General features: G+C 45.7%; 2 protein-coding genes across 4 annotated transcripts in view; both read left to right on the top strand.

Moving 5' to 3' along the window:
* The window catches only part of EIF2B5 (eukaryotic translation initiation factor 2B subunit epsilon), a 30864-nt gene extending 17088 nt beyond the window's left edge, over nucleotides 1–13776 (top strand). The window contains exons 11-16 of the mRNA XM_053390751.1: nucleotides 166–273; nucleotides 491–581; nucleotides 2649–2772; nucleotides 7227–7352; nucleotides 8507–8617; nucleotides 9102–13776. Of these exons, the coding sequence (XP_053246726.1) occupies nucleotides 166–273; nucleotides 491–581; nucleotides 2649–2772; nucleotides 7227–7352; nucleotides 8507–8617; nucleotides 9102–9167 (626 nt within the window). The 3' untranslated portion in view covers nucleotides 9168–13776. The remainder of the gene's footprint in view (nucleotides 1–165; nucleotides 274–490; nucleotides 582–2648; nucleotides 2773–7226; nucleotides 7353–8506; nucleotides 8618–9101) is intronic.
* A 3441-nt stretch (nucleotides 13777–17217) lies between these two features.
* The window catches only part of DVL3 (dishevelled segment polarity protein 3), a 57378-nt gene continuing 47344 nt past the window's right edge, over nucleotides 17218–27251 (top strand). For 2 of the 3 annotated variants that reach the window (XM_053390749.1, XM_053390750.1), the window contains exon 1: nucleotides 17218–17662. In XM_053390749.1, the coding sequence (XP_053246724.1) occupies nucleotides 17496–17662 (167 nt within the window). In that variant the 5' untranslated portion in view covers nucleotides 17218–17495. The remainder of the gene's footprint in view (nucleotides 17663–27251) is intronic. The other variant, XM_053390748.1, reaches the window with a different exon arrangement.

Genomic DNA, 27251 nt, shown 5'->3' with positions numbered 1-27251 from the left:
CTTCTATTTGCCAGGAGGTGATGGGACCAGTGGCCATGATAAACACCCAGCAGGTGGAATATCATCCTCTGGGCTGGGGCGTAGAAATGACGAAGGGGTGCTTGGCCAAATTGATTGTGGGGGGAACTTCCGCAGCCGGTCACTTTCTCTTTCCATCTTCAATAGGTCCCATTTTAAATGCAGAAGAAGAAAGCGAGTCAGAAAGTGATATGAGTCTGGGGTCTGAAGGAGCAGACAGCCGGACAGCTTCTCCTCTGTTGGATGATATCAAAGGTAAGAGCCATTTGGCTTTCAAGGTAAGGAGTTAGCTCTGTGTGCATCCTCTTCCCTGTTGTGTACTGTGTAGAAAACCACTTGTGCAATAAAAAGAATCCAAGTTTGGCCACTGGACAGATTTGGGAACTGATGCATCCTGCTATTGGCTCTTTCCCAGGGAGTGCTGGTGTTTGTTGCTTCTGATCTAACAACCTGCTGTTTCCTTGGCTTGCAGTTTTCCAGAATGAGGTGCTGGGTACCCTGCAGAGGGGCGAAGAGGAAAACATCTCCTGTGACAACCTCGTTCTGGAGATCAACTCTCTCAAGTATGACAATGTTCCCCCCCCCCCAGATGTTTTGAACTTGCAGGAGGTTGTTGTTGAGGGTGGTCAGTCCAGAGACAAGACAATTATGCAGAGCCGCAATTGCACGTGTGAGGCCCACAGTTACATGTACAAAGCTCTATTTTGAGTCAATTTGATTTTTGAACAGCAGGAGATAAAGCAGAATTCAGGTCAATTCCCTGTTCTGTTCCTCTTGCATCTCTGGCTTACTTCTAAAGCCAGTCACAGAAGCGGGCAGGAGGAGGAAGAGGATGCTCTGACCAGGCGTGTCTGTATGTTCCCTGTCTCTCCACCTCTTCCACGATAGCAGAGACATTTTGGGTGGTTGCAGTGCTAAACCTCTAAGTTAGGAAACTTCTCTAGGCTGGGTTTTGGTGCTCCAGATGTTGTTGGACTCTCTTTCCAGTCATCCCTGACCATTGACCACGCTGCCTGGGGCTAGTGAGGCTTGGAGTCCAACAACATCCACCCCTGCTCTAGGTCTTTCTGCTACAGGATCCTTCCCCACTCTGTAACCTTACGCCCACGGAGGATAAGGCTATGCTCTGCCTCCACGGTCAGAGGCAGGATACCTTTGAGCACCAGCTGATGGGAACTGCAGGAAGGATGCAGAGATGGATGCTGGAGCAGGTGGATCATTGACCTGGTCCAGGCTCCTCTAACATCGATGTTCAAGAGCTGCCCACTGTTTGAGAACCACTGAAGCAAATAATCTGACACATCTTCATGTTCTCCTCTGGGGTCTTCTGTGAACAAGCGCATGGGCTATGCTGCTGAGCTGCAGGGCCAAACTCCCAGATGCCTCTGCGATAGCTCAGTGGGTAGAGCAAGAGACTTTAATCTTAGGGTTGTGGGTTCAAGCCCTACGAAGGGTGAAAGATTCTTGCATTGCAGGGGGTTGGACCCTTCTAACTGTGATTCTATGATTATTAACATTTGTAGTGTGAGTTACTGTATGAGTTTCTTTACTGCTAATAGTAGGCGTAGTAGTAGTAATAAATCAACTGAGAACATAATCTGTGAACTTCTTGTCAAATCGGCATGTTACTTTTCTCAGCATGCTATTTATATAAGATTATTTTTGTGGCAGTAAAGTTCTGGTCGTAGGCTTTGCTGGCACTCTTAAATTTTTAGGGCAGGGTCTGGACACTGGGGACTGTGGCTGAGCATGCAGTAGCACAGAGCAGATCAAGATTGTTAAAAACAAAGTAGTGAATAGAATGTTGTTTTTTTTCAAGTGACAGCTATGTTAACACAGAATCTTAATATAAGCATGATAGCCGTAAAGTGAATCTCTAAACTAGATCAGTGCCTCTACCCAAGATAAGTGAGTTATGGGAGAAGTGCTGATAGTCTGCCTACCAAACACAAGGCATTTCATTTTCTCCTGATGAAAGTAAGTTGTTCAAGTCTTTCCAGTAGCTCTCTGACCTTGCTTCCACCCTCCAGTCATGGGAATTTCATTTTTGCCTGCTAATTTGTTTTTGTGAGGGGAAGGCAGGGATAGGCAAAGGCAGAAAGGAGAAGCCCTGAGAGGAGGGGAGGAGAAGAAAAAATAATTTTTTCCAGTGTGCAGCTTTAACTTCAAAAACTACCATGAGTGCTGGCTGTAAGAAAGAGCCTATATGGCAATATTTCAAAGATGTTATCTTTGTAAGTAAAAAATGGAAGCATGTAAAATATGCAGAGGTGCCAGGTCTGGTTGGAATGAAAAAGTGTAAACAAACAAAGAACAAAAAACCCACCCTACTTAGTTGTAAATGAAAACCACATGGTCAGACTTCCACCATTGTTTTAAAAATGTCAGACAAAGGATCACAGCAGGAAACTCTTTCAAATTACTTAATTGTTTTTGAATATTCTTCCTTGCTCATTTGAGCCAACCCACCCTGCAATGCTACACTAGTAATTACAGAGTGTTGTTGAAAGCACTGTGCATTTTCTTTAAGCTGTGCATGTTGATAGTGGGTAGCAGATCAAATAGGGGAGATTGATGAGTTCCCCATCCATGTCCCATAATGCCTTGCTATCTCTCTCTTCCCCATTCAGATATGCTTATAATATTGGCCTGAAAGAGGTGATGGAGGTGCTCAGCAAAGTGGTTCTGGAGTTCCCACTGCAGCAGCTAAACGCGGAAAAGGACCCTCAACATTACTGCATGCTGGTAGTCCCTGTGAGTTTCCCTGCTCTCTTGCTGGATGCCATGTCTGTCTTTAGTTCTTCAGGAACTCCCCTCTGTGTTTGGAGAAAGGGCAGTATTTGCTCTTCCAGAGACACAAGTCTGAACCAGCTGCCTCCGATAAGATACTGCTAGATTCTCCCTGGGCAATTGTTTCCTGTGTTGGATTTTGTGAACTGTTAAAGCATTATCTGCAGAGAAAGTGCTCGCTGTGTTTGCAATTTCCTGCTCATCTGTGGTCTGGAAAGCTTATTATCTATCCATCTTTTCTTTTCTTTTTAAAAAATACTTCTTATGCACCCTTCACCAAAAGGGCAGCATACGAAGGTATAAATAGGATCAATTCATGCAGCATATATTAAAAGCCAACAAAGCATGCATAAGAAAATCCAACAAGTCAAAATCCCTAATGTAGCTGCATCTTTTCGTTCTTGCTTCCCCCTCCCCTTTCCTTTGTCATGGTGCCGCTGCCTCTTAAATGCTTTAATAGTTTTCTTTCGTAACTCCTCTTTCCTGTAAGTATAAAATAGTAAGAAGCTGTTAACAGGCTCTGGCCGAAGTGCTATACTTAGTGGGGCTGTCTTGCTGCTTCCAGAGTGCTAATTAAATGGTGCAGGAGAGGATTGGCCAGGAATGCAAAGGGCTTCCTGTCTTTCATCCTTTCTCCTGTTCCTGGCAGTCTGTGCTGATAATCCTTGCAGTGCCCTGACTTGTCTCGGGCGAGCGCAAACGGAGCTTCAGGAAGGCTTCTTAAGCGAGGGGTGCATTCGACAACTAGCCTCCCCCAGAGGATACCTGGGGGGCTCCACTGGAGCCCAACTTAATTGCTCCTTTCTTCCACTCCTGCTGTTGTGTCACAGGAAACTGCCTGCTGCACTCTTGCTCAGAATTGTCTACGCCAGAAGTGGGAAACCTTTTAAAAAGAGGATTGGACAAATTCATGGAGGAGGGGGCTTTCGGTGGCTACTAGCCATAATGGCTGCGCTCTGCCTCCACATTTTTGAAGGCAGCAATGCTCCTGAGTACCAGTTGCTGGAAACCGCAGGAGGGGAGAGGGCTGCTGTTCTCACATCCTGCTCATGGGTTTTCCTTTTTTTAAAAAAAATAAATGTTTATTAGGATTTTACAAAACATAGAAATCATAAAATCACATAAATCAAACAATCACATAAATCAAAACAGAAAACAGAAAATACACACTTAGTAAAAAAAAAGAAAAAAGAAAAATCCACTTTTTAGTTTCAAGGTTCTATATCCCTCTTTCCTGACCTCCTCACATCTCCCTTTTTTGTGTTCCTCTTTATTCCATCAAATTCAGCAAATTCTAACCCTCTTTCAAACCTCATTTGTAATTATATGTTCCCACTTATTATGTCTCTAATTTCCCTTATCTTGGTCCTTTACTCCACCTTATATACTTTAACATAATATTATTCAAGTCATACCCCCCTTCTCTTTTTTAATATTCTTTTTTCATAGCTCTTTTAACCATATCCCAAATGCCATGTTATCTTCACATCCCACATCATTTTAACATTCAAACATTTTACAATATTTCTGTAGATAGTCCTTGAACTTTTTCCAATCCTCTTCCATCAACTCTTCTCCCAGGTCTCGGATTCTGCCGGTCATTTCTGCCATCTCCATATAGTCAATCACTTGCATCTGCCATTCTTCCACGGTGGGCAAATCTTGTGTCTTCCACTATTTAGCGAGAAGTATTCTTGCTGCTGTTGTTGCGTACATAAAAAATGTTCTGTCTTTCTTTGGCACCAATTGGCCGACTATGCCCAAAAGGAAGGCCTCTGGTTTCTTAGGAAAGGTAAATTTAAATACCTTCTTCAGTTCATTATAGATCATTTCCCAGTAAGCCTTAACCCTTGGGCACGTCCACCAAAGATGAAAGAATGTTCCCTCAGCTTCTTTACATTTCCAGCACTTGTTGTCAGGCAGGTGATAAATTTTTGCAAGCTTAACTGGGGTCATGTACCACCTGTAAATCATTTTCATAATATTCTCCTTCAAGGCATTACATGCCGTAAACTTCATACCGGTGGTCCACAACTGCTCCCAGTCAGCAAACATAATGTTATGACCTATGTCCTGCGCCCATTTAATCATAGCTGATTTGACCATTTCATCCTGTGTATTCCATTTTAACAGCAAGTTATACATCTGCTCATGGGTTTTCCACAGACATCTGGTTGGCCTGTGTGTGAGAACAGGATGCTGGACTAGATGGGCCATTGGCCTGATCCACCAAGGCCACCTGTCATGGAAGTTTTAGCTGAGATTCCTGCATTGCAGGGGGTTGGACTAGATGACCCCTGGGGTCCCCTCCAACTCTACAATTCTATGGTTCCGTGTTCTTAGTGGGCTTGCTTGTTTGTTTTTCATCCTGAGGGCCATATTTGTTCATGGTCAACCTTCCTGGGGCCACCTGCACATTGCAGGTAGGGCAACGGATGTGGCTCTTTGTGTAGTGGGCTATAGGTCATCCATGCAAAAATTGGTGTTTTCTATAGAGGCATCTCTCTCCATCCAGGCATTAACACAACTGAAGAGCATATTGCAGCCAGGCAAAAGAACTGGAAGAGTTCTTTTGATTAGAATCCCCTCTCCATTCTCCCCCACCCCGTGTTGATTTCTCTAAACCAGGAACCTCTACCCTTTCCAGACCCAGAACCCACTTTTAACGCAGCAGGGACTCATTTCTTAACCTTTCACCATATGTTTGCATGGTGGCAGTGCTGCAGCCCACCAGGTGAAGACCAGTGTTCTAGGCTGATAAATTGCTTTGGGTTGGAATCTGTCCCTTCCATTGAAGGCTCTCCTCCTGCACCACCCTCCCTTTTCTCCAGTCCTCTGGAGCTAATCTGGGGAAGGTGTGTGGGTGGCTGCAAGAGGGAGGGGAAACTGGGCAGAAACTACCTTCTTCCCTGTCCCACGGACAGAAGCCTCTGCTGGATTAGAGAGCCTTCCGTCCGCAGACAGACCCTGCTGGATCCAATCCAGTGCTTTTCATAATGAATATTGCAGGGGGTTTTTTCTTTCGGCTAAATGTTTTCCATATTTAACTGGTTTTGTTTTACTCCTTGCGTGTTGCCTTGGGTGCTTACAAAAGGTGAAACATGAGTAAATAAATTCTTTTTTTAAAAAATGCCTTTTTCATGGGACATGCAAAACTTGCCGTTCATTCCTGTTATGCAGAGGGCTCTGCCAGGATGTCACTCACGTCCTCTTGAGTGTAAACAAAGCTTGCAAATTAATTCTGCGTTTCCATGTCATGCAAGCTGCCCCCCAAATTAACTCCACACACACACACACACACACACACACACACACACACACACACTATATACAGCCCCCGCCCCTTGCATCTTTATTTTAATTTATGGAATAAATAATAATCCGCTACATTATCAAGATACTTTAAAAAAAATCAACCTAATTTTCAGAACAAATGGAAATTTCCTTTTTTTTACAAGCTCTCTGTTAATAAGCAAGCAGCTCTGGTCCTTGTGAGAATGTGAGCTACAGTGGTATCTCGGGTTACAGACGCTTCAGGTTATAGACGCTTCAGGTTACAGACTCTGCTAACCCAGAAATAGTACCTCGGGTTAAGAAATTTGCTTCAGGATGAGAACAGAAATCGCACGGTGGCAGTACGGCAGCAGTGGGAGGCCCCATTAGCTAAAGTGGAACCTCAGGTTAAGAACAGTTTCAGGTTAAGAGCGGACCTCCAGAACGAATTAAGTTCTTAACCCGAGGTACCACTGTATTAGTGGGAATGCTGACTGCATTTAGAGCAAGTTTTTGGCTCCCCAGCTCCCATATTCTTTGACCATTGGCCATTCTGGCTGGGGCTGATGGGAGTTGTAGTCCAAGAACTTCTGGGTGGCCTTTGATGGTACACAGACAATGCACATAGTTATAATGGATAATGTGAAAGGAGTTTAATTTATTTCGGCTTCGCCCAAATCTGCAACCTGTAACCGGTTGTTGTGGAGCAAAATCAACAGAAGGGCTAAGCCTCAAGTACAAGCGATTCTTGTTTATTTGTAAGCTGTAATAAATTCCCACCATGCTGGAGTGTATGTGATGGAGCTGCGTTGTAAGGCACTCATCCATCCTGAACTGCCAAGCAGGGACAATGCACCATCTCCAATTGCACAAGTTTTAATTAGTATCACATGCAGATGTTGCTACAGGTGGTAATAAAGCATCCTGTCGTTGTGTTGCCAACTCTTTCTGTTGCCAATATTTGTATAACGTACTGCAGTGTTTCTCAAAACTTGTCTTGCTAGCTAGGGATGATGGGAATTGTAGTAAAAAACAACAACAGCTGGAGACCCAAGTTTGGGAAAGACTGATGTAATGGCACGTCTGTATATGATACCTCTAAGTGGTCACCTCTTTGTCTTCTGCCCACTTTACCCCTCTAACAGTTGCTGAAGAACTGGGCTCCAGTCTTCAAGAACTACATAAAGCGGGCATCAGATCACTTGGATGCCTTGCACGCCATCGAGGAGTTTTTCCTGGAGCACGAAAACCTATGCATGTCCATGGCCAAAGTGAGTTTTTATGCGAATGGGAAGGGTGGGTGTGTGAGAGGGAGAAAGAGCTTGTTCTTTCCAACGTGTCTGCTTGAATTATGCCTTGTTTTCTGCACCAGCACTTAGAGTTGTCCCTTATCAGGAAGGGAAGGGTTCATGTGCCTGTCAGCAGGAGTTGATTAAGAAGCTGCTTTCCGATCGTTGAAAGGGACTTGTTTGTGCAGCCAACACGGTTGGCGCAGAACACACTGCTGTGTGCCCCTTGTTAAAGGCAAATGTCCAAGATGCACAAACACCAAATGCCTGCAAGAAGATGCTAACCCTCAGATCAGATCAGATCAGATCCCAGTTTAGAAAGCAAGTTTTGTAAAGGCTCAGAAGCCTAAGCTACTCAAACCACAGGGGTCCACACAAAGTCTTCTGTTTTTGGCTAAGATGCCACCTTTTCAGACTTTTCCTCTGTAGCAATGTTGAGTTTGAAGGAGGGGTGTTAAGTGAAAATGGAGACCTTTGAGATTTTGCTCCGGCTCCTGAATCGCAGAAGTTTTTCTTCTTCCCTGAGCTGGTGGAGGCATACAAGTCTCCTGCATCACCTGCGCTGCTCAGACTGCCAGGGACCTTGGAGGGCGTGTGTGCCTCTTTGCCAAACGTTCCTCTTCAACCAGGCCTTCAGCTGATTAATATTCCACAGCGTTTTAAATGTGTTTGTGGGAAGGCGGTGGGGGGTGGGTGTTAATAGTTTTGGTGTCTTTGTTTTAACTATCTTGTATTTTATTCTGTGATGAAGGAACATTTTTGCCTGGTGCCTAAAGATATATAATAAAGATGCCAGGCAGACATAACTTGGGTTTGGCAGTGTGGTGGGGCTGCATTGTACAGGTTTGTCTTTTGTCACCAGCTGTTTTCCATGCAAGCCTCAGGAGGAGAAGGTTTTTTATTTAAAAGTGCTGGCATTTCTATGAAGCCTCAGGAACTGAAAGAGGGTTGTGTGGGCCTTGCCTGCTCTGCACAGTTCCCTGTCCTCAGCCTCCTCATCTTGCATCCCAGGGCCTCTCCTACCAACCAACCAAGCTTCTGACATTCGTTTGTTGTGCCCTTTTGGCCCCCAAGTGAGCACCTGATCCAGAATAAACTGCCCACTTCATCTTAAGTGCCCAGGGCTCTTGTTGCAGGTGTTGATGACTTTCTACCAGCTGGAAATCTTGGCAGAAGAGATGATTCTCTCCTGGTTTTCTCAACGGGACACATCGGATAAAGGCAGGCAGCTTCGTAAAAACCAGCGGGTGAGTCTCCAGGGTGAGAGGAAGCCTTTATTGGCAGTTGTGTTGACACTTTCTGTTGAGACCAGCAAGTGCACACATGGCACCTTTTGGCAGTCTCTCTCCAGGGTTTCAGGCAGAGGGAACTGCCAACCCTACCTGGGGATGGGGGAATGAACCACGGACCTTCTGCGTACATTACAGGTGCTCTACTGCTGAGCTCCAGCCTATTTAAGCAGGGTAACATTCAATAATGTGCCAACACACCCCTGCTGGAGCCTGAAATGGTACAGGCCATTCTGCCCGCTCATTCTGTACCTGTAAGCCCCATGCAGTGTGTGGTAAACCAAGGATGAAGTGAGCAAACTTCTGTGTACGTGTGGATCAGCCTATACAAGTGAGCTCAGTTGTTGGTCATGAAAATGTCTGAAGCTGTTGGTGTTCCACTGGGGAGTTGCCTTTGCCGATTTTGTCACGTCCTATTACAGCTTCTTCTTTGCTTCCTCAGCTTCAGAAGTTTATCCAGTGGCTAGAGGAGGCCGAAGAGGAGTCATCCGAAGGGGAGCAGAACTGACCTGGCAGCCTCTCTCAGAGATGCCCCCTCTCCCTGCTTCCAAGAGGGAGAGGGCCGCAGTGCCAGACTTTGCCTGGCGAAGCGAGCAAGAGCGAGACCCGGTGCATGGCGTGTACGTGGGGGACCTGAAAATCAAAGCTGACTGACAATCCCATTGCTGTTTATGTACTTAGCATCTTCCCCTGAAAAGGCACCGTACGCAGGACAGTGAGAGAGCAGTCAGAAGGAAAAGCCAGAGACATGTGTAATGTTAAAAGATTTTTCTGAGACATGTATGTGTGAGGGTGCGTGTTTGTATGTGTGTATACAAACACACAAACATGTATGTGTATGCACACAAACATCTATGGTGCTGTATAAGGAAGCTGTCCACTGGGACGGGGGCTTTGCTGCTGCTGGAGGTGGTGACAGAGGCAGATCCAGACCGATTTCCATGTCAACCTTAACCCTTGGGGGCTTTGAGCCACTTCAAATTTGCATAGAAGACAGTCCCGTAAGACCAGATGCCCCAGGAGCCCCTGACTTTCCTGTAGTGCTGCACGTGCAGTGGGTGTCCCCCCCAGTTTCCTTGAAGGGAACAGCTGGTAAAGCAACATGAGGCAGGCAGAGAGTTCAGCAGCCCAAAGTCAGGGCTGATACCCGAAGCCTCTGCTGCAGATGGAGGTGGAGCTGTTCCAGGATCCGGAGAGATTCAGAAGAGAGGTGGCTTAGCTTCCGTTTTAGCTTGGAGGTCCACTTGGCAATGCAGCCTTTGCCAGAATCACAGAGCCTTTTCTGTTTCAACTTTTGTTCATACAAAACGGGGAAATGTTCACCTACCTCACCAGGAGTTCATTCATAAATGAAAAATCTGTAGCAAGCAAGTGTTGTTTTTACGCCCCTGATGGTGGCAGCCTTTTGTCTGCGTCAAGCCTGCTTACTGACCAATCTTAACCCTTTGGATCTGGAACAACAGATCCACACCCAGCTGCAGCAGAACAGATGTTCTTGGTATCTTACCAAGACGCTGCTGGAGTCTGTCCTCTGCAGCATTTGACAGGTTGCTTCAGAACCCTTTGGGAGTTCTGTTTTGGCTCTTGGGGACACTCACACGGCATAGATGCAAGTTAGGTCAATCACACATGCTCCACATAATTCTAGAGATTTTCCAGCCATGCTTTATATAGGGCATAACCAAGATGGTTCCTTCTAGATGTTGTGGGACTAGAACTCCCATCAGCCCCAGCCACCGTGACCAGTGATCAAGGATGATGGGAGTTGTAGTCAAAGCAGCATCTGGAGAGGACTGCATTGGCTAGCCCTGTTTTATATAAGAAACACATTTCCTCTTAAATGCTGACATCAGAAGGCCTGTGGTTCTGGGTTTGGCATAGGAGTGTGTGGCAGCACGTTCTCCCTGCCCTGGCACCATTTTCATAATTCACAGAGTCCTCAAGCAGCCACCTTCTCTTGAGTTGCAGGTCAGCATCCATCCTTCTGCTAAAAGGGAACATGAGGCACAGCAGGCAGTTGCCTGCGTCTATCAGTCAGTCTGACTTGTTGACCTTGTTCCTTCTGGGAAAGGGCTGCATATCTAGAGGAAGGGAAGCCGAGCTTTGCCAGTCTGGAGGTGGCTGTAACCATTGGTGCTGCTGTGCCATGCCGGCACATGTGGACTGCCAGAAGCCTCTGGGGGAGCATTGCCTGCTGGGATGGAAGCTCTTGAACATTGGCGGTGGTGTTGGGCTCTTCTTGTCGTCACATCCTCTTGTAAATGTCGGGAAAGACGATGTGCTTTTTCTGTGTCTGCCAATATTTAATTTGGGGAGTAATTAAACATCCCTTCCGCAAAGAATGGGCTTTCTGTTCTGTAATATGTCGGCATCTGAGCAAAAGTCTTGGGTAGGCTTCATTGGTCTGAGGCTCACAGATTACTCCACATACGAAGAGTCTCTTAAATCCTGTTTACATGTTGCTCAATTGGTGTGGTTGCCATAGCTCCTGCAGCAATCTGTGTACCTGGAATGAGTTCTACCCGTGTGGTTCACGTTCTTGTTATATTTACGAACCGCACAAATGATGTCTGGACCCTTGGTAGGCCCGCCACTAACGCATAGTTTGCAAATGTCTTAGGAAGCCAGACTAGGTGAGCGGAAGCCGTTCTGCCTCTCCATACCTGCATGGAGGGGAACGAACAACCACAGAGGTAGTGGCAAATGTAGCAATTAAAGGGCATGTCGAATGGGGAACTTAAGGTCCATTCCTTGTTTTGTGTGCTGAACAGGAGTTCCAAAATCCTTGTTGTGACTGGATTCCAGTGAGTGACTTAGTAGGGATTTTAAGTGGATTAATGGGACTGGTAACTTTTTCAATTAAGAGATACATGCTGTTCTGAGAAATCAGAAATACTAGTAGCTGTCCTATTTTGGGTAACATGACTGATGGGGTGGCTATAACGCAATCAGCAATGGAGAACGACTCTTGGGTGAGCTTCTGACCTGAACCACAGCAAGGTTGGCAGAATTGGGAAGGTGGTGGTGAAAATGTATTTACGGTAACCAGTCACACACACACACACACACACACACACACACACACACAGTTGAAAATGGGCACTCCAGCATTGGTAATCCAATTCACATGTGATTTAAAAAACAACACCTTTGTCCCAGTTCACAAGTGATAGGATTGCACTTCCCTGATGAACTGTAATCCAGTGATTTCACTACTTATTTCCTGAGATAGCAAATCGTAGCAGAACGTGTTTCTTTCAATCCTGGTGTCATGCGATGCACACATCTTTCTTACTTTTGCTATGGGTAAAATTTACCTCTCCTTTTTAATATTAACCTGGTCCCTTGAGAAATGGAGGGTAATGTCTGGCAATTTTGAAGTCAGGGAAGAATTTGTTGTTGTTTTTTAATCTTCTCTCTTGGCTCTTGGAAATGTGTCTGGTTTTATGGAGCATTAAATTGAAAAGAGTTCCTATTTGAGTCTTTGTAAAAATTTTGCCCCTCCTGCAGCGATAAATTCTGTATATGAAGCCTTTCTTAACTCCCCCCCTGCACACTATAACCGTTTGTGGATGCAGATATAACACTCCACACGCTCTAGCCTACTGTGAGCTCTCCCAAGTGTTTACAAGCTGTATAAAATGCAGACATTTTAAAATCTCACTGGATGCCTGAGGTTTTCTCTTTTAACAGTTCAAAGGTGGCTTTAAAATGGGTTTACCTTGTAATTCCATATCTGATGGGGTTTTTTTTTGACTAGAGGCAGAGAATACTTTGTGCCACGTAACAAATCTATGTTCTGCTCAAATCCTGTGCTCTGAAAGTACCAATTTTTATTGTGTGCATTGATTGCTAACATTCAGTCATACTGGAATTGGAGCATTCTCTAGATTTGTTGAACAAAAGAATCCAGCAGTGCCATCCTATGCATGTCTGCTTGGAGGGAGGGAATTCCTACTAGGCTCACTGGGATTTACTCCCATAGTGTGTTTTAGGCAGCAGGCTTGAGAGTATGAAAATGAAGCTGTTACAAATGATATATCAGAAGCAACCATCTGAAAAACATTTGCACCGTCCAGACCAAGGTTTCCCAAACTTGGGTCTCCAGGTGTTTTTCGACTATAACTCCCATCATCCCTAGCTAGCAGGACCAGTGGTCAGGGATGATGGGAACTGTAGTCCAAAAACAGCTGGAGACCCAAAGTTTGGGAAGCCTGTGTTCTGGACGATGTCCAGTGATGTTACTTTTAAGAACCTTTCTTTTGAAGAGTAGCCAAGCCTGAAAACCTAATTTCAAGGTAGACTCTCAATTGTAGCTGAACAACCCTTTATATATTCCTGCTTGATAAGTGGAAAAGAAACAGCTTCCCCCCAACCTGGGCCTGGCCTATATGCATGTGGTTTGTGTTCAGCAGTTACACGATTCCCTGAAATAATTATGTGCTGGGGCCTATCAAGCATTTTGCTGGTATAAAAATGAATAATGTTGGATGCGAATCTGTAGAATATATCACAATCTTTAAATGTGCATCAGCATAACCCTTTATATGAAATGGAGAGGATGTGCCTGCTTCTCTGATGCTGCTCATGCAGTTGCCAAGGTACAAACAGAAAGACAGTTTTGGGCTAGTTGCTGATAAATCTCTTTGGTCAACAATGGAATTTGGACTAGGGGGTAGAATCCTGCCTGTTTGGATTAGCAAGGTTCCACTTGAGAGGGTGGGAAACTAGCCTGAGTGCAGCAATGGGAATAACAAATCACAGTGCAAAACACAACCACCCCTGTGCTTGAGGCTATGTGCAAACTGTAATTCCACACAAGTTCGGAGAAGGAATTGTGAGAGTGGCATTGGGCATTGAATTCTGCATTCCTGAAAATCTTTGCTTTAAAATAATGTTTAGCCTTCGCGGGTGTGAAGATATGCTTGAAAGCTCATGCAAAGGCTGAAGAAACCTTAGCCACAGGGATTGCTAAGTAAGATTTGTTCAAGGAAGAGGTGGGGCTTAAGACTTGCATATCTTTTTGGCCCTTTCCATGACTAATAGAAGCAGAATGAATAATTCAGAAGAAATTATGCAACTGTACCTAATTTGCATAATTAAAAAAGGCTCCAGAACTTGCCTTTTCTTGCTGCATCATTTTAATTTATTTTGTGTTTTTTTATTTTAAATCTCTATAAATTCTGTATAAATAAATGCAAGACAGCTTAGAAAAAAGAAATGTCTTTAACACACATCACTTGAGAAGGGGAAATTAACAATAAAAATAAAACATTTGGGGTTTTTTGTATGCTGCTTTTCCACGGTAAACCAAGCATTACATAGTGTACACTGCATCTGTTTTGCCAGGTGATCTGTTTAAACTGCCTGGTGGCAATTTGATCCATTAAAATAAATATATTAAAAAGTGAAGGTGGCCATTTGATCCATTAAAATAAAATTCCAAAATCCGTAGTTAGATGATACCTCTTACTGGGACCAACCAAAATGTCACAAACTATTGCAAGCTTTCAAGTTATCCAGAATTCCTCAGGTAAGAGGGAAGTTCAAAACTGTTTGTTGTAGCCATACAGTCAGCATTTAGATTGCCCCATTTTCAAAAAGAGGGTGCAGCTATTGCTTCTTGATCCTTGCTTTGTAACCTTATATGTGTAACACCTAGCACAAACTTATTCAGTCTGCAACTTCCACCTTGGAATGAAATCTAAAAACCAGCGTAACATCTTTCCTGATTAAGTGTTTTGGGTGGCTCAAGCATTTGCATATTTTGGTTGCTCAACAATGGATTTTGGAGTTCCTGTATAGATAGAAATCAGTTCACATTAAGATCCGATCACTAGGCAATCAGCAAGCCCCTAGCTGTTGACAGGATCAGGTACAAGTGTAAGCCCTTCTGCAAACGAAAGGAGAAGCAGAAGCAGTCTGACAAGTCTTCATGTGAGAGAATTGGTCTCAGGCATTCCAGAGGGGCACCTAGGTAAGAGGCCTTTGCCACTTGAAAGATTAAGGCGGCAACCATGTACAATCACTAGAGTATATCTTATTGAACATTGTGCTACCTACTTCAGAATAATTACCTACCTAATAGCTGACATAAGATTTAGCTTCCCACCTCACAAAAGGAGGGGAAATGTTATTAGGAAGTAGCATCTGCTACAGGGCCGGCCCACCCATAAGGCAAAGTGAGGGGATTGCTTCAGGCGGCAGGATCCACAGGGGCAGCAGATACTGATCTTCCTTGTTCTTGATGTAGATTTTCACTCACCCCTTTTTCTCTGGTGTTGGAGGCACCATTTTGCAGTTTGCTTCAGGTGCCAAAATGTTTTGGGCTGGCCCTGTTCTGCCATTATTGCGTAAATATAAACAAGGTCAGGGTGAAAAAAATCAAATCAGGATAGTTGCAATCTACCATCTGGAAAAGAAGTGGCAAAGACTCAACAGTGTGCATGGACACCTAAGAGAGAAGGGACCACTGGTGTCCATTCAGAACTAGCTACTCCCAGTCTCTATTCAGCCCAACTCCAATAGGACCGACTCCATATAAATTCCGACCCAGCAGCTTGACGTCATGCTCTGTCCCCCACAAGAGCTATCTCCAAAATAAATGCGCTAGTTTCTAAGGTGCCTTAGGATTCCTTGTAGCTTCTGCTGCAGCAGAATAACGATTGGAATGTGGTTGCTTTAAAACTGCCTTTTTATCAGTTCTCAGACTGTATTTAAGCTCCAGAACCAACATGGCTATAACAGAAAAACATTAAGCACCCTTCATTCACTGCATCACCAATTAATTTAAAGCTTATCAGTGATCTAATGCTTACTTAAAGGAGCAGCAGCTTTATTGTCTGTAGCGACTTGAGCAACCACAATTTATTTTAAAGTCAACAGACGCTCTGCCTCCACTCATGTGCATATGGTACCTGCAAGAGAGATGGGAAACCACTAGCTCCAAGGAAGCAGGGCCTGCTGGCTAGTCCCAACAATGCATACTGAGCACCTGTCTTTGAAAACAACAAAACAAGCCTAAGTGAACATTTTTGCTTCTGAGCCAAAGAGAGATAGTAATACGTTTATGCATATATGCTTGTTTTTGTTTTAACGGGGCTTGGCCTGGGCTTCCTATGGAATGTTTTCTGGTGCTGTATACTTCCCCTCACGCTGCAAGTTTAGCCCTGAAACATCTTACGAACAAAAAGAGATCAGGCCATGGCCCATCTAGTCCAGCATCCTGTTCTTACAGTGCCCGACCAGATGCCTGTGGGAAACCCTTCAGCAAGACGTGAGCACAAGGCCCTTCTCTCTTACTGTAGTTTCTAGCAAGAAGCATTGCTGCCTCCATCCGCGGAAGTATAGAATCAGAGAGTTGGAAGGGACCCCAAGGGTCATGTATTCCAGAGTTTCCCAAACTTGGGTCTCCAGCTGTTTTTTTGGACTACAGTTCCCATCATCCCTGATGACTGGTCTTGCTAGCCAGGGCTGATGGGAGTTGTAGTCCAAAATCAGCCGGAGACGCAAGTTTGGGAAACCCTGATCTATTCCAACCCCCTGCAATGCAGGAATATGCAGCTGTCCCGTATGGGGACTGAACCTGCAACCTTGGTGTTTTCAGCACCACACTCTATAATCAACTGAGCAGGATAGCCCTCTCCATGAATTGTGATATTTTGTTTCTGTCCTTAACCCATATACACTTTGCACATACCAGAGGAATGAATGATCAGTTTATTACACAAAACTGAATTTATATCTTCCCTTTTCCTGCTAGGAGATCAAAAGAATACTGTGCGGGGCGGACTTGTTTCCATTTGTTATTATGGCATGTATTTTTGTATTCCAAACTGCCCCGTGATCTTCGGATGAAAGGTGGGGCAGAAATTCAATAAAGAGGAACAGCTGCTCTCTTAAAGCCACCCAAGCTGGTGGCCGTCCCTGTCTCCTGTGGGAGGGAGTTCCATAGTTTAACTCTGTCCTGAATCTTCCAATATTCAGCCTCGCTGGATGTCCATGACTTCCAGTTTTATGGAAGAGAAGCTTCTGTCTTTCAACTTCTCCGCAAGCTTCTTATGCCATGCGCATAAAAAATACTAAAAAGCATTGGAAGTACTCAACTGAGGTTCTGTTCCCCGCCCCCGAAAATTACCTGTTTTTTGGTGGTGTGTGTGTACATACACATATATACACCCATGATTTCCCCCAAAAAGCTCAACATCTTTGGCTGCCCCCCCCCATGATGTCATGAATTTCTATCATGGCAATATTTTAGTACCTGTTTTCTACTTCTATGTGGCGCGCTGAGGAGTCCTTAAAGCGGTCTGGGTACCACCTCCCTCGGGGCAAAATAAATAAATGAAGAAACCCCACCCCCCCACCAATACCCGGCCTTCCCCTTGGCGACCCTCCCCCTGCGAAGAAGCTTCTCCCTGAGGCGCGGCTGCCCCTGGCCATGGAGGCTCCATTCTGCTGATATTCCCTGAAGGGCAGCCCCGAGGACGAGGCGAGGGGCGCTGGCTGCTGCGGTGGGGCCGGGGCCGAGGCCGGCGTCCGCGTGAGGCGGGGCTGGAGAGGCGGCGCTGGCGAGGCCCGGCGGCCGCGGAGGGGAGGAGCCGCCGCCGCCACAGGAGGCGCTGAGGCGGAGGCGGGAGTTTGCGCGGTGAGGCGGCGGCCGAGGGGACCCGGCCCGGAGAGCGCGAGGCCTGCGTGGCCCGCCCAAGCCGCCCCCCTCCGGCTTCTGGAGAGGCCGCCGCGGCCGGCGGGACGCTCGGCTTGGGCTACTACTAGGCCGCGCCTGGCTTTGCTCCAGAGGTCCCGGCGAGGAGGAGCGGCGGCGGCGGCGGCGGCCATGGCGGCGGCGGAGACCAAGATCATCTACCACCTGGACGACCAGGAGACGCCGTACCTGGTGAAGCTGCCCATCCCGGCCGAGCGGGTGACGCTGGGCGACTTCAAGGCGCTGCTCAACCGGCCCAACTACAAGTTCTACTTCAAGTCTATGGACGATGATTTCGGGTGAGACGGAGGCCCCGCTCTCCTCCTCTCCCTCCTTCCCTCCTTCCTTTATCTCCCCCCTTTCAAAATCAACGCCTCGCCACGGACACGTCTGCAGCGGCCGAAGCCCTCGGGATTCTGCCGCAGTGAATGGCCCCCTTGGCCCGTCCTGTGTTGCTGACCTCCTCTCCCTCTGCTCCTCGCGAGTAGTGCGGGGCGAGCACAGCCCCCTGCCCTGGCTCATCTCTAGTGGGACCCCCAACAGGCAGGCAAGAGCTTCTCCTTTCATAGGAGGGGACCCCACCCCCCCAGGGTCAGGTCCTCCAACCCCCCCCCCCCCGCAGTGCAGGGATCTCAACACAAGCATCCATGGCAGATGTCCACCCGTGTTTTGCTTAAAAACCTCCCGAGGTTGTCCCATTTCCTTCTCAAGCTGCTAGATTCTCAAGCCTTTGCAGAAGAGCCGAGGGAAGGGGAAAGAAAGGGCTTGGGGAGACATAAACCCACCTGAGCAAAGCCCCGTTCACCCCAAAGAGGTTAAATGTGGAGTGAACCTTAAATGCTCTTCTCTGCTAGGAAGATCTTCCAATGGCCAACCAGGGCCAGAATCGAGGTCTGCGTCTCTTTCTGGCTGCCTCTCACACACAATTCTCATGTTGGGGGTTCTTTGCATTGGGGATGGAGGACTTGTGGCCCTCCAGATGTTGTTGGAAACCCCCCCCCCCCATCACACCCAGCTAACATAGCCTGGGAGCTGGGTTCCAGCATTGCCTGATTCCCCAGACCTCCCTTATAGGCTCTCTTCCCTCGAATGCATTAGAGCAAGGCACTTCATAAGTTCCCACTCCTGATAAATGTCATTCTTCCTTGAGGAAGGAGATCTGTTGTTTGTGGGAACGGAGGAGGATGGGTTCAATAGTTGCCCTTTCTTTCCCCAGCATCCTCTGCAGTGCACTTCTTAGCTTGTGCAGTGCAGACCCCTGAAAGGCCTTTTGTATACAGTTACTATCTAAAACTGTCCAGAAGAAGCAGCTACTGTAGAGTCCTGCTTTTTCACCCTGCAGCGCTCCCCAACATCCAAATCTTTGGTGTGTTGGGGACACTGACACCCCAAGGGAAATTAACCCTGGTCTCTCTCCTGTCACTGTGCTCCCCCTCCCTGTTTTGATGCTTCCTTTTGCAGGACAAGGTGGTGTCTCTTGAGTAAAATGCAGGAGAGGTTGTTTTCTTTTGGGCTGGTTTAGCTTCCCAAAACCTATTCCTTGTAAAACCCTGCCCTCTGCTCTGATTGTGTTCTGCTCTGGTTTGTGAGCCTCTCCCACAATCCTCTGAAGGCCGTGAAATTTTCCAGACTCTGATTGTATGTCCTAAGACACACAGAAATTCCTCTTTAAGGAATTGGCTATGTACGGCTGCTGCTCCTTTCCTCCTCCTTATATTTCTGTGACACTCTCTTTCCTTCTTCCTAGGATCTTTCTGTCTCTTGCAAATACATACACACACTTTTCACACCTTGCTGTCTTTAACATCCTATCTCTGTGAATCTTTCCTGCTTTCCTGCTGCTCCTAGGGCTCCCGTAGCATTCACAATATTGAAGTGTTCCTTTGGTGTTTGCTTGTGAGAACTGGACAGCAAGTTTTGTTAGAGCTTTGTAGTCCTACAAAGACATTCTGCTTGTAGCCACCTACCCCGGGGTTGTATCCTGCTCAGAGCTCTTGTTATAAAAGCTGATCTACAAGTGCATCACAAGTACATGGACTAGCTTTTGTGGTACTGTAGCAATTCACAGTAGAAATTGGTATTTGTGTGCATGCTCCCCCATACACAAAACATTTCAGCAAGAAAGCTAAGGTAGAATCTCTTTCCATGGGTAGTAAGCATTTAATGTGTGGCACATTTGATTCTTTGACTTTCCCCAACTGCATTCTGATATAGTACAGTCCCATAGCTCTTCCCACCCCCGTCCTCCTGAATTTGCAGATGACTGCAAAGGCTGGTTTTGACCTAACAATGCATGTTTGGCTCAGAAGCCTGCACAAAGCTTGTGGAAAATGTAGGGAGTAAATCAATAGGAGGCATTTCCCCCCCATATAAAGCACAGGCCATGATTTGCTGGTTTTCCTGGCATATGAAAAGTTCCAGGGATGTTGAGTTTTTTTGGCTCACGTATTTGCTGGCTCTGTGTTTGTCATTCTTGATTTCAGTATACTGTATCTTGGTCCCTAAGCCCTAATATTTTAGCTGAGTCTGCTGTGTGTTGCTAAACAGCTGTTGCCTCCCAGGCAGAGAGGGCCTGCCCTTTCCTTGGTGGAGGAAATGCTGTGGATACAGTGGGGCCCCGCAAGACGAACGCCTCGCAAGACGGAAAACCCGCTAGACGAAAGGGTTTTCCGTTTTGGAGGCGCTTTGCAAAACGAATTTCCCTATGGGCTTGCTTTGCAAGACGAAAAAGTCTTGCGAGTTCCTTCGGGGGTTTTTTACCTCCCCCCCCCCTTTTCCTAAGCCGCTAAGCCGCTTATCAACTGATCCGCTGATAAGCCACTTAACAGCTGATTGCTAAAAGCCTCTAAACCACTAATAGCGCTAATCCGCTAAGCTGTCAATGGGCTTGCTTTGCAAGACGAAAAAACCGAAAAACCGCTGTACGAAGAGCCTCGCGGAACGAATTAATTTCATCTTGCGAGGCACCACTGTATAATGTTTATAAACCAGCACATTAGGATCTTTGAAATCTTACACTGGAAAATAATTGGTGCAGGTCTGTTGCAATCTTGCCATATGGGCTGAAATTGTATAGTGGTAAATGAAACATATGGGAAAAGTCAGGCTATTCATATCCAGCACTATAGTAGGATAGTGACTAGTGGATCAGAACGTGACCATGGAGACTTGCGTATGAAGCTTTGCTTGGCCACTATCAATATCTCAGTTTAAGCTGCTTTATAGGGTTTTTGTGAGGATAAAACAAGAATACCCCGCACCCCCCCTCTAAGTTCTCAGGATTGGTGGGATAAAAAATGTGACACAATGATAAAATACTTTATTTGGTGACAAATATTCAAATTATTTATGCAGAAGAAACTCTTTAAATAAATAGGGTGAACTCCACAGTGCCTGTCCACCAGTCACATGGACATCACTGGCAAAATAGATTCTGCCTGCAACCCCACTTGATTTTTCCCCCAGGGGGTTGAAGGTGGTAGGGAGGAGACATTGGATGGGAAGGTCATCTCTCACAAGCAATGGTTGGGCAATGTTAGAAACTAAGATGTGGAAGCTAGGAACTAAATGGAGCATTAAACCTAGGTTATGGGTGCCACAACAGAGTGTCTAGGCGGTTTTTATAAGAAGAATGCAAAGCTGCAAATGAATGAACTGCAGCTACAATCTTATGCTCATTTTTCACATGGTCTAGTTTTCATCTTGGTATGAGCTTTTGTGTGCATGCACACATCTTCAGATAAGGTATCTGAAGAAGTGTGCATGCACACGAAAGCTCATACCAAGAACAAACTTAGTTGGTCTCTAAGGTGCTACTGGACTATTTATTAAATTATTTTTATATATTTCTACTGCGTCAGACCAACACGGCTACCTACCTGAATCTAGTTTTCATCTGAAGACTGAAAAACAACAACCCATACTTCCCCTGCCTTCCCTCCCTAATATTCTTATGAGGGCTCCTTCTCCAGTCTTAAGAGTGGCTGGAACTGGGGATGCAGAAAAAGGTCTTTATTTCTTTCCAGCAGTGGCAGTATTAATCTGAAATCTTAGGCGCCGTACTGCACCCAGAGCTCAGGAACTGCTCGCATTAATGAAATTTCCTGTCGCAAAATGCACCTAGAATAATGGGAGTTAAGAACACTGGTTTTCGGCAAGAGTATGTGTACATCAGCTCAGTTTGTGTATTGCACGTTTGCAAAACGTCTGCTTTTTTTTTTTAGAGAAACAGTGTGGATAGCATGTTAAGCCAGGCCTTAGATCTGCATTTAAGTACTACCTTTGCAAGGATACGTTGTGAGTAAAAGAGGAAAAAAGGGCTTCTAGCAAAATATTACTCAGTGGCCTGGTTTGCATGTTACACTAAAGTTTAAACATACTATGGTTAAATGCGTCCATGCTGTTCAAAAGTTCCTAGGGTGCTCCTTTCCTGTTCCTGCTGTTGCCATGCCAGAGACAAGAAAGCTGGACTCTGGCTTGTCACGTTATCTGAACCTGGGCTCCTCAAAACAAACCGCAATCAGGAACCGGGGTTTACTCTTGGCTTAGTGCTAGAGAAGCCAGCCATGGGCCTGAGTTGGACAAAACACAGCGGAGACTCTGGCTTTTGTCATCTGCAGCATGGCAAAAGCGGGAGTTGGGGAAGTGCTTTGTGGGGAAATCTTGAGCAGTGTTCATGGACACACTGCTCAATCACATTAATTCATAGCTTGCTTTAAGCTATGGGTTAATGCAGGCGTGGGACACCTCTGGACCTCCAGAGATTATTGGATTACGGCTCCCATCATCCCTGACCATAGGTCATACTGGCTGGGACTGATGGGAGTTGAAGTTCAACAACACCTGGCAGGCTACAAGTTTCTACCCTTGGCTAACAGGATATATGGACAGGGCCAGTTTTCTTTAATATGCAAAAAGGAGATAGGATGTTTAAGAGTAAACAAAAACAGAACTAGGAGATAAATAAGGACATTTATATCTATATAGTCAAGTCAAGTAACCTTTACTGGCATCACATAAGAACATTCAGAATACATTCAGGATAGATAGGCCAGTGCGATCTTGTTGCCACCCCAACGGCACAGTCACCCACCAAAGGGCAGAAGAGGCGAGCAATCTACCTCATCTCTGGGTTTCCAGCAAGGATCCTGTAGCATACTTTGGCGACAAAAAATCAGATAGAGGAACTTAGCTACTGTCTTGGTGAGCTCCTGGTCTCTCCCTTGTAATAAGAAGTGCATGACCTCAGACTTTGGTTTCCATGTTGGAATACATAGATGGTCTAGAAACTGTTGGCGGAGATCATCATACATTTTGCATCTAAGGGCCCTGTGAATATATAGTAATGGAACAAAAGATTCCTCAAAATAACTTTAGAAGTGCATTCCTATATAAGCGTACTTGGAATTAAGTCCTGTTGAGTTCAGTGGGGCTTCCTAGTTAAATGGCCTAGGATTGCAGCCGAAAGTGGATTACACAGCTCCCAAATCCTTTGCCAGTGTACATTTCTACATAATGAAGATTTCCACTTTGCGTGAGCATGTTCTAAAATTTAAACAGTACTGGAGAAATATAACAAATATATCATTTAATAAATAAAACAGTTGAATGTTGGATATCATTTCCATTAATTTTGTTACTTTACTTGAAAGACTTCCATAGGAAACCATTATAGAAACCATTATCATTGTATCAACAGCTGCTGGAACAGGCATGACAAAGAATTGTGTCTCTAAACTGTGAAGGCTCTAGAAAACAGTGGGGTTAACTTAGCAGACATAGTTCGTCAGCATGTGGGAACAGAGCCAACATCTGAATAGCTTCATTAAAAATGTGTACTGTAATTTGTGAAGTACTTCATGCCTTTTTTACCTTTTACTTTTGAAAACTGCTGTGAGCCTGTATTCTTCCCAGATTTGCAGAATGAGGAGCTGAAGTGGAGAGGAGGTGACTTGCTCAAGGCCTTGCCAGGAATCTGTGACAGATCTGTCTTTGGAGCCCAGCTCCCCCAGTTCCAAGGCCAACTCTCTTTCACAAGTTCTTGTTACACCTAACAAAGTGGGCTTGGGTCCACGAAAGCTCACGCTGTAATACATTTGTTAGCCTTTAAGGTGCCACAAGACTCTTTGCTGTTCTTGCTACAGATGTTTTTCTTTTAACGGTGGGAATATTGAGTTACATCAGTAAGCAAATCAAGTTGTTGTTTTTTTTTTGTGAATTTCCATATGTTTTGCTGTTCAGGTATCACTAATGTTATTTAAGCAAAGGTTCTAAGGTTCGAATGGAAAAGGTCCTATATAAATGGCAGACAGTAGTGAATTTTGGAGAGTGGTTTGTGTTAGGAGCAGTTGCCTTGGTTTCATAAATGGTTCCACAGAGAGAGAAGGGCAGGGTTTAATCTTGCAGGTCACAAATGGGATGTCTTTTAGATCCCAGCAAGGGCTGAAAGAACAAATGCGGAATGCTCAGGAATGGGCAGTAAACCTTGACTCACTTGGGCCCCAAAGCAGCTAAAACAGCTGTGGAGGAAATTCATCCTACACTCTCATCCTCTTGAGAACTGGGTTGCTTGCAAAGCAATGCAAATTTTACAAGATGTCAACTTAATAAAAGCCACTGTGTGTGTAATAATGGGCAGTTATGTAATGTGGCCCATTCTGCCTGGGCCTGGGCCCCACTTCTATTCAGAAGAAAATCTCTTTCTCTGCAAGACAATAGGAACACCAGGCCTGGAATGTTGTTGTGCTCAGCCCTAGGCTTCTCAAGCAAGAGGAATGAAGAACTGCTAATTTGGAGAAGAGTTTACTGATGTGTCTACTTGAGATTAGCATAAAGACAGCGGGCAGTTTGGGAGGGGGGAAGCTGCAACTCTGTAAATGCATTGAATTTCTCCAAAGGCTCAGGGGTGGGCAGCTGTTTCCCCTTCCCTCTTTTATAGTTGCATTAATCCTGCGAGTCAACAATATTCCTGTTTTACAAATGAAGATTCCTAGTCTTTGCAAGTATTATTTGCTCCTGTCACAAGAAGTGGAATGTGATGGTGGGGAGAGGCTAGAGCAGGGGTGGTTTGCCTGTGGTGCTCCGGGTCTTGTTGGACTCCAACTCCCATCTGCCCCAGACAGCATGGCCGGCAGTCAGGGAAGATGGGAATTGTAGTCCAACAACATCTGGAGGGCCACAGGTCAGCCACCTCTAACATATAGAATCCCGAGTTCCATGAGGGAAGGGTGTGACACTGATGTGATGGATGAGTGCAGAGATGGCAAGGAAGCCCCCTTGATGGAGAGAATAAAAAACAAACTACTGACCCCAAAGTGAAGAAGTGTGCATGCACACGAAAGCTCATACCAAGAACTAACTTAGTTGGTCTTTAAGGTGCTACTGGAAGGAAAAAAATTTTTTGTTTTGACTACTGACCCCAAAGAACACCTACAGTTGGAAGCATGCATGCCAGACTGTGGGCAAGAGTGAACCATTTTGTATTGGATCCCTGAGTGATGGATCGGCTGCCGATCTTCTGTTAAGAGTTTTCCACCTCCTGTTTGTTCTAAGGTCCTGTTTGTTCAGCTACATGCATTTCGTTGTGAGCTGAAGTACTGTGTTTAACTGCCTTCTCACTGTTCCAGACAATTTACCTTTTGCTACAGGTTGTGCGGTGTCTTGTAACTGCTGTGTGCTTGGGTTAAAGTGAATGGCAGTCACCTTTTTAATGGTTTTTTTAAAGCCCTTCCCACTACATTCCTCACTCACTCACACAGGGACATGAATGGCATGTTGGCATCTTGTTATCTTGCTATGATGACTGGCTTCTCCAGTTTTTATTATTATTATTATTAATGCTGATTAGTGCTTTGCACAGTTGTTAACCTTGCTTGTTCTTGTGGTTCTGCCCTGTTTTGCACAGCACTGTTTCTAGGAGTCAGAAGTCCAGCAGGTGTCTTCCTAACTGCTTTCTTCCTAACTGCACATAACAGCCTCTGTCGCACTGTTTGGGATGGGCACCCTGACACTTCTCATAAAAGCCAGATAAAACTATCAGTAAAGGTAAAACATACTAAACGCCTGGGCAGTGAGCCTTCCCCTGGTGCAGAAAATACAACAGTACTAGGCAAGCCTCCAGAAATAATATACTCCAATACATATTTTACCAGTCTGCGGATTCATACTGTGACAGTCTCCCAGTGTGTTGCTGATTTGATCTCAATCTCTTTGGTCAAGTTTGCATTCTCACTCTTTCCATCAAACAGATGTTTCTGTTGTGGCCATTGATGAAGAGCATGATTACCAACAGAAGCTGATCCTTCTGGTCTTTCCTACATAACATTTCTGCGTTTGGCACTCTGGTTGCCTGTGCCAAGCATACAGCGCTTTACCACAGACTTTTGGGGCTAGTATGACACCCCCTCTTCATTACTAGGAAATTGTGGCAGTTTTCATAGAATCATAGAACTGTAGAGTTGGAAGGGACCACGAGGGTCATCTGGTCCAACCCCCTGCAGTGCAGGAATCTCTTGCCCAACATGGGGCTCGAACCCACAGTCCTGAGATTAAGAGTCTCATGCTCTGAGCATCCCCTATATAGAAGTTCAAGAAGCATGTTAACGTATCGCAGCTCTAAGGTGGTTGGCTAGTGGTGACAAGGTTGTGCCTGAAGTTCAGCAGTAGGTTAGTAGTAGTGCTGTGCCAAAACGGTTCCTCCAATTTCTCCGAAAGCTTTTCCTCTAGGTGTGAGAGAGGCTTCACAATTTCAGTTAGTGCAGGGTTGAGCTTAATTTGCCCTTGAGAGATGGCCGTGCGCGGTGTCAATTGGAAGGTATGTTGAGGTCCTGTAGGGTTAAAATATATAATTTTGCATCACAAGGGTGTGAAGACCTGCTCAAAACCTATCAATTTGGTGATTGGAGCAGAAGGTATGTGTTAATAGAGAGATAGTGACACTCCCTTAAGCTGTTGAAGGTCTCCAGGCAGGGGAACGTGTTCATTATCCTGACAGCTGGCAGGCGGTGCAAGGTCGGGACAGCTGTAGGCCTGTACTCAGCTGCTGCTAAGCAGGGGTTTTGGCATTGCCCTATCCTGTGAAAGCAAAAGGGTTTTTTCTTCCTAGGTGTTGGACTGCTTCCCCAAAGCCATCAGATTCCTGAATACCAAGCTTGCAATATCTTGCTCTGCTGACAATTGGTTGCATCTACAGTTAGACACTTCACACCCACACCAGAATTATGAAGTTTGATTGCTTTTGGCCATTTTTCTGGATAAATTTTGGAGTCTGTGGCAAGTGATGGGTGGAGAGTGGACAGATACTTTTGTGTGCAGTGGTGAGGAGACTACGAATGTGAGAGATACCTATCAGGATAATAAAGATAATTCAGATATCATCTTGGGTAGGTCAACTCACAGGCAGATTTGGATTCCTTGCTTATCCTGCCTTCTAGCTATGGCAGCCTGACTTGTTGCTGGAAATTTTTTTGATGGGAAGTACATAGTTAGAAGGGACGCTTGTGGCACTGTGGGTAAAACCTCAGTGCCTAGGACTTGCTGATCGTAAGGTCGGCGGTTCGAATCCCCGCGGCGGGGTGAGCTCCCGTCGTTCGGTCCCAGCTCCTGCCCACCTAGCAGTTCGAAAGCACCCCTAAGTGCAAGTAGATAAATAGGTACCGCTTTATAGCGGGAAGGTAAACGGCGTTTCCGTGTGCTGCTCTGGTGCCGGTTTGCCAGAGCAGCTTCGTCACGCTGGCCACGTGACCCGGAAGTGTCTTCGGACAGCGCTGGCTCCCGGCCTCTAGAGTGAGATGAGTGCACAACCCTAGAGTTTGTCAAGAGTGGCCCGTACGGGCAGGGGTACCTTTACCTTTACCTTTACATAGTTAGAAGTTAGAATTTTACCACTCC

This window comes from Podarcis raffonei, chromosome 5 (genome assembly GCF_027172205.1).
Source record: "Podarcis raffonei isolate rPodRaf1 chromosome 5, rPodRaf1.pri, whole genome shotgun sequence".
Taxonomy (NCBI): domain Eukaryota; kingdom Metazoa; phylum Chordata; class Lepidosauria; order Squamata; family Lacertidae; genus Podarcis; species Podarcis raffonei.
The sequence above is the reverse complement of the archived record's forward strand: the minus strand, read 5'-3'. Positions and strand labels throughout refer to the sequence as shown.